Genomic DNA, 12,369 nt, shown 5'->3' on the forward strand with positions numbered 1-12,369 from the left:
TTAAAATTTTTTTTTTTTTTTTTTTTTTTTTTTATAAGAGTATTTCAGAAATTCATATGAAATTATTTCACTTCTAACCTGACCTTTATGCAATCTACTATTAAAAATAATGCTCCCATCTCAAACAGGAGATTCATATCAATACCTTCAAAAATGGAAAGTGGGATTTATTTGAGGCTATACAAATGAAATTGATTGCTGTGTTAGACATATATACAGGGGATTTGAAGAGAGAGAATTATTCAGTTTACTTTCTGTTTTACATTAGACAACATAAGCATTATTGTGATTTCCGATAAAGAATAGAACCCAAAAATGGGAAAAACTCACATATAGAACTGTAGAATGTACATCCATTCCTTCCAAACTGTATGGAGAAGCCAACCGTGCATGACTGAAGGCGCGATCTGCTTCTATATAATCAACCATTTCAAAATGCGCTTTTCCAACCTGTCTTTGAATGACCATATATGAAGCCATATGATCAGATAACAGCAAACGTCCAGAGATAGAAATGTGTTGACACCACGCATGGCGATGAATAAGAATGCCATAAATTAAGTTTACAACATTATACTAAAGAGTAATACAATGCAGAGAAGTTCATGAAATTGATTGCATTAACACCATTTCTAAATAAATGTTGAAAAAAAAAAAAAAAAATCAACTCATAGAGTAGATTACATTCAAAAGAATCTGTGTAGAAAAACAGACTTATATGATAAGCAAAGTTTCAGAGTTTCTTTACTAGGTATCACAAGCTATGCATCATACAATTCTACTACGGACCAAAAACAGCTGACATTTCCTGGCCTAAATCTCTATGGATTCAGTTATTTTCCCTCATCTTACTTTCCAATAACCTCAAAAGGAAAAAATCAGAAAGTGCACTTTGCTCATTCTTAAAAAGCTCAAACTACTACTAGGCTCAATAATTGCCTCTTATCTACCTGCCTCACCAATTTTGCTTTCTATTTTTTATATACTTCACAAAATGCTTCCTTAGGTTCATCCGTTTCTCGACCCCCCAAAACTCTCTTCTCTGAGCTCCATCAAAGCAGAGATCCTTCCTCCCCCCTCGTGGCACACAAGCACTTGCTGTTGCTCTCTTTGTAAGTTATGTCAAATATACATCAGCAGATTTGGCTTGAAAATTTGCAAAACAGTGAAAATTTACAACATATACATGACAAAATAAAACAGATGATTTCATTTCTTTTCTAAATTCTAACTGCTCTGTCTTATAATTTATCTTTTATTTTTATTGTATGGTTTTGCACCATGTTTTTACTGTTATTCAATCTGCAATTCCATCTTTTTTTTTTTTTTTTTTTTTGCGCTGCTTCCACCAACAGGTTGAACAATAGTACATATGAGATTTAATCAAATTGTTATAGAAAGCAATCACTTCAGGGCACAAATCTAAACAAGATAAATATAGGATTTGGCCTATGAAGCTTGGAAGCAAGACACACAACATGGACATGTTGATAATTTTTAGAAAAAAAAAGGACAAAGGTACACCTAGATTACAACTCTTTAAAATTTTGCATTTAAATATTATATCTTTGCTTTTACTTTTTTATGTTCTCAATAAAATCAATACTCATTTTTCTCATTGTATGTTCAATTTTGCAGGTGAAATCTTTTGAATCTGAGTGACTATTAGTTGTATTAAGAGAATTTGGGTTGTATTTATATTTCTAGTGTCCGAACAAAATAACAACATTCATGTATCAAAACTCCAACACAGTTTGACAATAAGTAAATTCAATGAAAAAACAAATTCTCATAGAAGCATCTTGGAGCAGTAGAGGTAAGGTTGGCAAATGGCTAATAAGTAGGCAACATCAGAATAAGCTTTCTGTAGCATCTTTATCTCCGATGTGCTTGGGTTTTGACCTATTAACTCAGAAGGAATTGGTTCTAGCTCATCAAAGATTGTGTCTCAAAACAAACAAGCCTCAGAACGACCAATGTTCTTCATTAGAACAATAGTATAACAGACATAAGTTAAAAGTACAGAGTTTTATAAGGATGTGTAAAACGCCTAACATGAGAATAACGGAAGCGAACTGAAAATTTTACCTGAGAAAGCACCCATCCAGTATTATAATGCTTCTGTGGAAGTTTGATATATGTATCTAGAGCATCCTACTCCAGCAGAAGCATTAGAACGTTCAATACATAGTCAGAATATCAATTGCAAGCATTTTTTTCAAGATCTTAAATTACTAAAAGACTTTCGCAGTCTCTTAGTAAACTAACTAGGTAAACAAGTCTTACTACCTGGCATCTGTAGAGACATGAGAGTCTGTAACCTTCACCAAGAATCATTAAGAGGCCCAATATTTCAGAGGCACCAGCTGCGACTCTTGAGCTACTCACGACAGCTGGACCTGAAGGCCTCGCAGCCGCTTCTTGCTCAAGAGTTCTAGCGTCACTGCGGGGGGATAAACTGGATGTTGTAATATCTAAACGAGAATCATCATAATTATCATAATGAGTCCCTATAAAAGTAAAAGTTCTTTGGTTAGTGAGGATACAAACACAAAAGACCAAATAGCATCAGATATAAAATTTATGTTTTATTCTCTTCTTCCCTTCACTTTCTATATTTCGAGTTTAAATATTATAGTATTAGCCCAGTCATATTAGGTTAACTAATATCAGTAAACTTTTATCAATATCAACTGTTACCAATTCTAGGGTGTCCCACATTTAATGCCGCACGGCTGTAAGGCAAAATAAATTAATTTAAAACTCAAATTACTGTTGCAAATCTAAGTGTACAAATTCAAAGAAACATCAACTGGTCCTGGCTCCCTTGCTTTCCTCAGCAGGGTGTACCTTGCTTATATCAAGAACCCTACAGATTTTATAAATAATCCCAACCAACAATTCACTGGAGTTGATCCATGTCACTTGGGGTTTTGCTTTCCATCCTTAATTGAATAGTTAATGATATTCCTTACAAAATAATGAGAAGACCAGAAATCGTAAAAGAAATTCATAGAGGATAAGTGAAATCACCTTCATCTGAATTTTCACTAGCCCATGACTGTCCTTTTCGAATTGTCACTGAACGTGATACCACAGAGTTTGATTTAGAACCCACAATATTTTTAGAAGAGTGGTTTCTCCCATTCCCAGAAGCTACTGATGCACCTGGATTTGTGTTGACCAGAGATTCTCCACCAAGTCTCATGCTTCGTCGTTGTCTGGAATCAGAAAATAACCTCTCAGATACCTGAATGCAAATGGATTAACAACTCAGTAAGCAAAAACACAACACATCAACATTGAATAAGATCAATAGACATTCAAGTACATATAAAAGAAACAAAAGTGTTGGATGCTGAAAAGATTAGAGACATAAAACAGATAAGATAATGTAAAATTCAAAGGATACGTGAAAAGTGGAGAAGAACTGTATGGGAACAAGAAAGAAACAAGATCTATGAGTAAGTCTAAGCTGTAGGTCGAAAGTAAGAACATTCATGAGCTTAACATCATATCTAAGAACATTCATGAGCTTAACATCATATCTGACACTCCATACATATATTAAAAAAAAAATTAAAAAAAAATGTAGAACCATGCACCAGTTGAACCACAAACCAGTTTACTTGAAGCTGCATGCTGTCAACATGAACAATTATAGAAGGGGAAAATAGGGAAGTAAGTGCAAAAATAATCGAAGTTGTTATATTGAGCAAGTAATCAATATTTGGAAATAAAAGTAAACATGCATGTATCATTTACGGAAACATATTGTGAAGTTTCTAAGGTGCAATTTTTAGAATTTTGGTTATGCCAATCAAGAAAAGGACCATTTATCATGTTTATGTATTTGATCAATTTATTTTTCAGCTTCTTGGAAAAAAAAATGCCACTTATCTCACCCCGTGGCTATTTAAGTTCATCCTTCCCAGAGTGAACTTTGAGGGAATTTATCGTTTAATATTTCAACAGCATAGGAGCATTTTATTAGTAGGTAGATCTAATTACCATTCACCCACCACGTCTAGTCTAACCCATTACTTAAGCCCCAATGAACCAAACATAACCAGTTCATCTGTTAAAGGACTTCTTTATCTAGAGAACTTTTCCAGCTTGGTTTGGTTACGACAAAGACTGGACCATGTTATCTTGAGAGACAAAGATGATACTGCAGGGTATTTTAGTGGACCAGGTGTCAGTCTTCTACTGATGGGTACTACATAAAAAGTAGTCGATTTGGACATTTAGTCCAAATTGAATTTTTTTTTAAAAAAATTGTCCGAGTTTTGGGCCCACTTAAATTACAAGAACTAAAATAACCAAATAATTTTATATTATAAGAACTATTGACTAACAAATAAGATCATGTTAATAAAGACAGGTCAATGGAAAACTTAAAATTTTCGTTTTTTGATATATTATTAGTCTAACTGCCTAAATGGGGGAAAAATGCTAAGTATAATATAATGAATTTGTGAAAGAAAATTCGCAGTGCTATTACTTACCGACAACATCATAGATTGGAGGGAATCGAGATATAGTTATGAGATTAAGGCCTATCTTTTTATTTTAATTCTTCTTAAATTAAAAAAAAATAGTAAACGTGCAAGTGCGTTGGGTTGTTCGGTTAACCAACGGTTTAAGATTTCAAACCATAACTGAACCGACTCACCATAGTTTTGTTTAAAAGAAAACCAAAACAAGCCAATTATATTTGTCAAACCTTAGTTCGGGTTGATTGGTTTGGTTAATTTTTCGATTTTTTTGCCCTAGCCTAATGGAGAGGTGCTCATGGAGGTATTATGGGATAGGTTCAACTCCTGTGGTGGCAGAGGTGGGTGGCAAGGTGTTCGCCAGTCTTTTAGAGCTTCTGGGTCGAGGGAGGGTTTCACTTGTGGTGCCTCTTATTTCTTCTGAATTGAAGGTAATTAGGTCTTTTCCTTATCTCTTACAACACTTACCAAATATGTTGATTCAAAAGATGAAGAGGAGGAACTGATGTCATAACAAGTATTTTTCTTTTAACCTTGCCCCAAAAATTACAAACTCAAACTTAAGGACAAAGAAAAAGACACTAACGAGTCCAAATGTGAAATTCATGTTTTAAACTAGAAAAAGATGACCAAGATGTGCCACATTCAACACTAATGCTAACATTTAAGTACTATGGGGGAGTGATGGGTGATTACTTCATTAGTGGGTCAATATTTATTATTTTTCATATGAAGAAGGTTATGCTAAAATTTGGGAATGAACACTTTATTAGGGGGATTGAGTCATTGACAACCGAATACTCCACTAGTGGGTTGATAACCTGTTCATCCATATCAAGCCCTTGATCACCCACTAAATTTTGTTTCTGGTGATAATGTGGTTTGTTCTACTACGTAGTTGTCAAATTTATAATTGAAGAATCATGATAATGAAAGAACTCTCCTCCCTCACAGACAGAGTCCCATTGCCAAATATCATTATATCATGCGTTGTTACTATTTTTCTTTTTCTTTTCCCCTTTTTTTTTTGTGTTTCAATAATGAATATCATGGCAAAGAGGGAGAAAGAGAGAACAGCACAAGAGAACGGGAATGATAACAACAATGAAAGAACATAGTAAGTGATAATTCCAGAATCAAGACAGCAATGAAGTAAAGGTGTACCTATTAAACGACCACTAACGAAATAAAAATATTACAGAAAAATTACAGTGTACTTACCTTTCTTAATTTTCCCTCATCCACAAACTTTCTCCTAGGACCAGGAACGGCTGAGTTCACCACTAATCGTGGAGAGTTATCAGCTCCCGATGCTTTCAGGTTTGGGCCATTCAGTTGTGCATTTCTACATATTGGAGGTGGAGCAACACCTGACAACTGCAAGGCATATAAGAGTCTAAGATCAAACAATTTAGCATAAAAGTATGAAAATACAGACAAAACGTGTCTTTCCAAAATCAAAATCAATAAAGTCCAAGAAGACAGTATAGCAGGATTCCTTAAGTGTTAACATGATCATAGTCTAACAAAAGGAAGGATTGTCGAGGGAAATGAAAATGGACAACTAACATACATCAAAGTGAAAAAAACCATATTCTATCATCCAGTTACATGATTCAAACTACGCAGGGACTGAAGGAACCAGACAATAGCCAAAACTGGTGATTTGGAGCAGCAGGGTTAAAGCTTGATCATGTGAACACAATGAAGAAAGAACAACAAATCATGCAAACTACTCTGTTTTATCATCTCAACTTGCAACTAAATAAATACTAATCGAAGCTCTTAATGTGATGCACCAACACAGTAACAAGTCATGAAGTTATTGCTTTGACAAGTGCTAAAAGCAACTGAAATTCAAATGGTGGACGCAGTTTTAATTTTATGGTAAATCAGAGAGAGAGAGAGAGAACCACATATGGTTCCCATCTCCTACAAATGTGCAACAGAAAGGAGTTTATAGAAAAATAATAAATATGCCAATCCCAAAATTTGGCAGCACAATACATATTAGATAAATGGCATAGCAAATCACAACCAATAACACAAAGAAATAAAAAAATGGATGATGTAGAAACAATAATTAATTATATTGCTTTCATATGAGAACCAGACAAGTAGAGAATGTAAAGGATGTGAGAGATCGTATGCAATGATGTTCCACAACCTATTTCTTATTCCAGTAACTTGAGGTCAGCTAAATGAATCATTTTTCATTATTAAGTTCAGTTCATCGCTACATCAACTAAGAGTTGCAAGACAACAATCTACAATGTAAAGTAGTTGGGCTGCCCAAGCCCACCACAACCAAGTCTCCGTGGGCTGACCAAAACCAAAAGGTTTTGTCAGTCCTTATAGAAGGGCATTCTTATTGCTTTGAATTTTACAACAAATCTTGAACAACAGCCTCTTTTTTTTTCTTTTTTCTTTTTTTCTTTTTTTACACTATAAAGTTTGAATATTTATTTTAAAATTAGCCCATATGGGCCAGCAGGAGCATGGCCCACCTAACACCTCGAACCACAATGGGACATATAAATTTGATAATCAATTACCATCAAATAAAAATCTTAACAAGTACAAGATTCATTGTACACCCTACTTCTGCTGGATTGACTGCTCTAGCTTAGTAAGATATTCTTCAGCGGAACCAATGAAGTAAAAAGGATAATTGAGGTGCAACTTAGTCACGTATCAAATTAGGTGAGGGCATTATCACTCAAATCACAAAAGAAATGTTATAAGAGAATTAAAAAATCAAGAGTGCCCCCAACAATGAGTCAGCTCAAAGAAAGAAACTATGCATAAACATACCTGTGACTGTGTAGCCATTGGAGAAGGAGTATTATAAAATGAAAAAGAAGCAGGGCCTCCATTTAGAGGCTGGTTAGAAGCTGCTCCATGATAGTTCCTGGAGATATCTCGTACATCATAACCATGCATATCTTTCAATTGCCTTGGACTAACATCTTCTACTCCTAGACTTCGGTTAGGAACAACAATATGATCTTCGCTTGATGCCTGCAAACTCTTGGAACTCAATTCATCATGCATGTATTGCTTTTCAATGCATAAAGAAGCGCCTTCACTAAAAACTGAAGTTGCTTCTTCTGCTGCTCCTGGAATGATCCCAACTATATAATTAATAAAATACACATAACCGTGTGTTGAGTAAATAAGAGTGGAAATGGAATCAGCATTGCTCCAGTTAACAGATGTGTGAACAAAGTCGAGAGAAATAAGCACACAGATAGAAGACCAAGAACCAAATCTATCGTGCATGTACTGACTGACGGTGAGACAAGGGAGAGAATTTTATAGCTTCTATTCTTATTGCAATAAATCATAGAATATTCTGTTTGTTTGAAGAAACTAAACAGAAATAAATCGTGCATGTGTCAAGAAATTAGAAATTTACATGTCTAAACAGAACCTAAGCATTGACCACCCTGCTATGGAAGTAGAAATGCTTCGCTATGTTATCTACTGAAAAAAGATGCTCACACGCAAAAGAAACAATGATATATCCCAATCTTCTTGGCTATCAAAAAGTGCAAGTGGTTAAATCAAGATAAAAGTATCAAGAAAAAAAAATCAACTTCTTAAATCATCTTCTGACTTGAAATAGGAAACATAATTGGCATCATCTACTGACTTGAAGTAGTCAAAATTATACAGTCAAGTAAATTTTTGACCCTAAAAAACTAATTAGAGAATATCCACAACAAAAGATTCTAAATCGCATTAGTATTCTTCATTCCGACCTAATATACAGAGTTCCTCATAAGCAGCCCATAATAATGGATCCATTGACAAAGCCTGATAGAAGTGATGAATAGCATTCTTCCTTCTATCTGTATACCTGAAATAATTGATAGAAATGGATAATAAGCTAAAAACAATGAAGAGTAGAACAGTATATTATGCATAAACAGATAATAAACCCACATCTGAACGTTTAGAAGAAGAATCTTTTTCCTGCAATTTTCACTCTATTTACAATTTAAAATGTTAAATAGGCAGTGGATCTCGATGAGATGTAAGTAAAAGGATCTTAATATGACAATTAATTCACCTTTCTCTTCAATGGAAGGATTTTGAAGTCTCAATAGTTCAGGAATGTATTCGTGCGAATCGTCTTACTCACTCTTATTCGTCCTCAAGTTCCCATTTCTTTCCCTTCACTTCCAAGATAAAGTCATCATTTGGTTTATGGTCCCCAATTATGCCCCCATTTGGGCTCCATTTCATTATAATGCATTTTTCTCTCTCTTTCTTTTCAACCACATGTTCTCCAATAAAATAATATTACACGTAAATTCAAAACTTTTCACTCTTTTTTAGCCTTACATTCTTCAAGAAATACCATTCCAAAATACACTTTCCATTTTAACGGAGCCCAAACAAGGTATAAATAGGCACATTTGACTTGTTTATATAAAATAATGCGTAATGATTTGTAAAGCACATAGGCATTACAAAGCTTTTATCCCCTAAAGCGATGTTAGGAGTTCTCAAAATAAAGAGAGGTGTTTGCTTCTGTTCCCACATTTCCTTCTACTATCCTTTGGAAACTTTCAATATTCTAATTCCGTGACGACGAATTTTATAATAAAAAACAATATTGTAATGGCAGAAATATGGAAAAATTTATAAAATTTCCAGCTAAGACTTTCAAGGATTGCATTCTCTCTTCAAGTTTTATGACAGAGTGCTTCTCATATCTCCTTTGCTGGATCAAGCAGATGGACCATTTTTTTATTACATATAGACCATATCACTCATTAAACTTGACTGCATTTAATTTTGTTTTTATGTCCACTTTTAACAGATAAAATATATATAGAGGGACAAAAACATCGATGGCTGATGAATCGCATAAATATTTTTAGAGTATTTTTACATGTTATTAAAATAAAATTAAAAGACAGACAGAATTAGAATGAAAAGAGAAATCAATTCAAGAATCAATTATTTCTTTTAGACTTCAAGTTAACTCTACATTTTTTCAATTAAAGATATTTATAATGCACATTTTACATTATAAAAAGTAACCCAATGTTACTTACAAATAATCATATACATAAAGAAGGTTGTTCCTTTTTATCCAATTCGCACATCAAATTTCAGAGGGAAACATGTTGAAGAGGTTAACTATATAAAGGTCGGCCAATTAACTCGAGAAAGCACACATTTATGGGCCCTTTGCAACTATAGCTCTTGGGCCTTTGAAATTTTTAATATTTTTAAGGAAACAAGCTGACTAAATCACCAAAACCGGTCTGGAACATTTCTTAAAAGTATAATGAAATCAAATTTTTTACAAGTTATTTCTTTAATATCCTCAATTGTTGCCAGTTCCATTTGTTGGCATACATCTATTTTTCTTATTTTATTATGATGACATGTTCATCTCAACATCATTTTTCCAGGTACATTTATATATTGACATTTTTGTCTTCAAAAGACCTAACACTAAGTACCACAAATCATACCTAGTTCAAAACTGTTGTGCAAAACTTACCCTTTATCTTGCATCTTCCAATATATCGAATCCAAGTACCTCTTTTCTGTTTTGTCGTACTCACTATAATCCAACTTATTACGTTCCCTTAGAGCCCTTTGCATGAATAAGAGAACTTAAACGCCTAAAATTTCACTCTTTTGGACAACATGACCATGTAAAATGATTTTCCCACATTCCTTATTCCTATAATTAGAAAAAAGATTCCATGTATATTCTGTTACTTCAACTTGGTATAAAACCTTTAGATAGCAAAAAGTTCCTTTAAAGTTCTTAAGATTTATCATTATATTGGTTTCTTCAAATAAAACTTTGTCATTACCATCCCAATAAACTTCATCTTTGATGTTTTTGAAATCATCCACGACTAAGTCAAAAATACAATTAATAGGAAATCTACATCTGCTACCACCATGCCCACCACATTATCTTTGCGAACTGTGTTGCTAAAGACCACAAAAATAATTCCCTAATTCCTAATATTTTTTTTTTTGATAGGTAATCAAATAATTTGATTACTTAAAAGAGAATACACGAGGGGTGTACAATCACTTTAAGCCATTAAGGAAAAACATGAAATTAGGCAACTCATCTACATGATTTCTAGCCACAGCATTGAACCAAGAATACAAGGTAAAGTAAAATGTTTCTCTTATCTGCTCTCTTATCTTTGTTTGGTCTTCGAAATAACGGTTGTTCCTTTCTCTCCACACGCTCCAAACAATGCAACCTGGGATAAAGTGTCATGCTAGTTTGCTATCCTTATCCCGAAGTTTTCTACGCCATGCCCGTATCACGTCCTCTATACGACGAGGCATCACCCAATCCATCAATTGTGAACTGAGTATACTGTTCCAAATCCAACGTACAGCATCACAATGAATGAAAAAATGATCGATCGTCTCTCCATCCTTCTTGTACATATAACACCACTCGATTGCGTAAAAGCCTTTACGACGAAGATTATCCACCGTTGAGACTTGTCCCCTAACAACTGTCCACAATAAGAATGCCACTCGAGGAGGCAATTTACAGTGCCATACCAACTTTCAGGGGAATGAATTATTCACACATCCCATGAAGGAACCAAAGTACGAGCGAACCGAAAAAATGACATCCTGTGCTGTCCTCCACCTGATGCAATCCCTCTCTCCAACCCGAATTTGGGCCTCATGTAAAATGGTCATAAACAGCAAATAATCTTCCAATTCCCAATCCTGAAGATCCCTCCAAAAAGTAATATTCCAGCTATAACTCCCATTATAAATGTCTAAAAGATCACTCACCATAGCAGTGGACACTGAGGCAATGCGATGCAAAGAAGGGAATCTCTCCTTCAGCGGTTGATCTCCGCACCAACAATCATCCCAAAATTTAATCTCATTACTATTTCCAACCACAAACTTCAGTTTGTCCAAAATAGCACTCCATCCCCGTCGGATATACCTCCACAAGCTCACCCCATAAAAACCACGATCCTCAAATGTACACCATCCCCCATCGGTCACACCATACTTCGCCCCAATTATTTCTCTCCAGAAGCTTTCCCTCTCCACTCCAAATCGCCACCACCACTTGCCTAATAAGGCTTTATTGAACAACACAAGACTCCTCACCCCAAGACCCCCCATCCTCATCGGCAAACAAACAACTCCCCAATTGACCAAATGGAGTCTCCTCTCCTCTCCCAACCCTGCCCACAGAAATTCTCTTTGAAGCCTCTCTAATCTCTTTGCCACTGCAATCGGAATGGGGAACAATGACAAAAAGTAAGTAGGGAGATTGGAGAGAGTGGATTTAATGAGAGTAAGTCTACCTCCCTTAGAAAGGTACATACGCATCCACCCTGCTAACCTTCTCTCCATCCTTTCCACAATACCATTCCAGATATGGGTACTTTTAAATCGTGCCCCTAACGGGAGTCCTAGGTATGACATCAGCAACTGCGCAACCTTACAACCCAATATATCAGCCAGCTCCTCGACATTATTGACCTCCCCAACTGGAATAGTCTCAGACTTCCCCAAATTGATTTTCAAACCAGACACCGCTTCAAAACATAAGAGCAGATAGCACAAGTTCCTGAATTGTTCAACATCTACATCACATAAGATCAACGTGTCATCTGCAAATAACAGATGAGACACCTACAGTTGCTCAACCATAAAACCCCTTATCAAACCCACTCTCACTGCTCTTTCAATCATCCTACTGAGAGCCTCCATCACAATGACAAATAACAATGGGGACAATGGATCCCCTTGTCTCAAGCCTCTACTGCTCCAGAAATAACCCTCTAGTGTTTCGTTGACCAAAACTAAGAATAAAACAGTAGAAATACAGAATTGA

The 12,369-nt window shown here is 35.1% G+C and overlaps 1 protein-coding gene across 1 annotated transcript in view; it reads right to left on the minus strand.

Annotated features, from left to right (window-relative positions):
* The window catches only part of LOC111385471 (cell division cycle protein 27 homolog B-like), a 29,443-nt gene that overhangs the window by 2,038 nt on the left and 15,036 nt on the right, over nucleotides 1–12,369 (minus strand). The window contains exons 5-11 of the mRNA XM_023009864.1: nucleotides 8,261–8,358; nucleotides 7,311–7,615; nucleotides 5,718–5,873; nucleotides 3,034–3,250; nucleotides 2,290–2,510; nucleotides 2,089–2,154; nucleotides 331–450 (exon numbers count right to left, since the gene is read on the minus strand). Coding sequence (XP_022865632.1) covers nucleotides 331–450; nucleotides 2,089–2,154; nucleotides 2,290–2,510; nucleotides 3,034–3,250; nucleotides 5,718–5,873; nucleotides 7,311–7,615; nucleotides 8,261–8,358 — 1,183 coding nt within the window. The remainder of the gene's footprint in view (nucleotides 1–330; nucleotides 451–2,088; nucleotides 2,155–2,289; nucleotides 2,511–3,033; nucleotides 3,251–5,717; nucleotides 5,874–7,310; nucleotides 7,616–8,260; nucleotides 8,359–12,369) is intronic.

Source organism: Olea europaea, chromosome 3, assembly GCF_002742605.1.
Source record: "Olea europaea var. sylvestris chromosome 3, O_europaea_v1, whole genome shotgun sequence".
Classification (NCBI taxonomy): Eukaryota; Viridiplantae; Streptophyta; class Magnoliopsida; order Lamiales; family Oleaceae; genus Olea; species Olea europaea.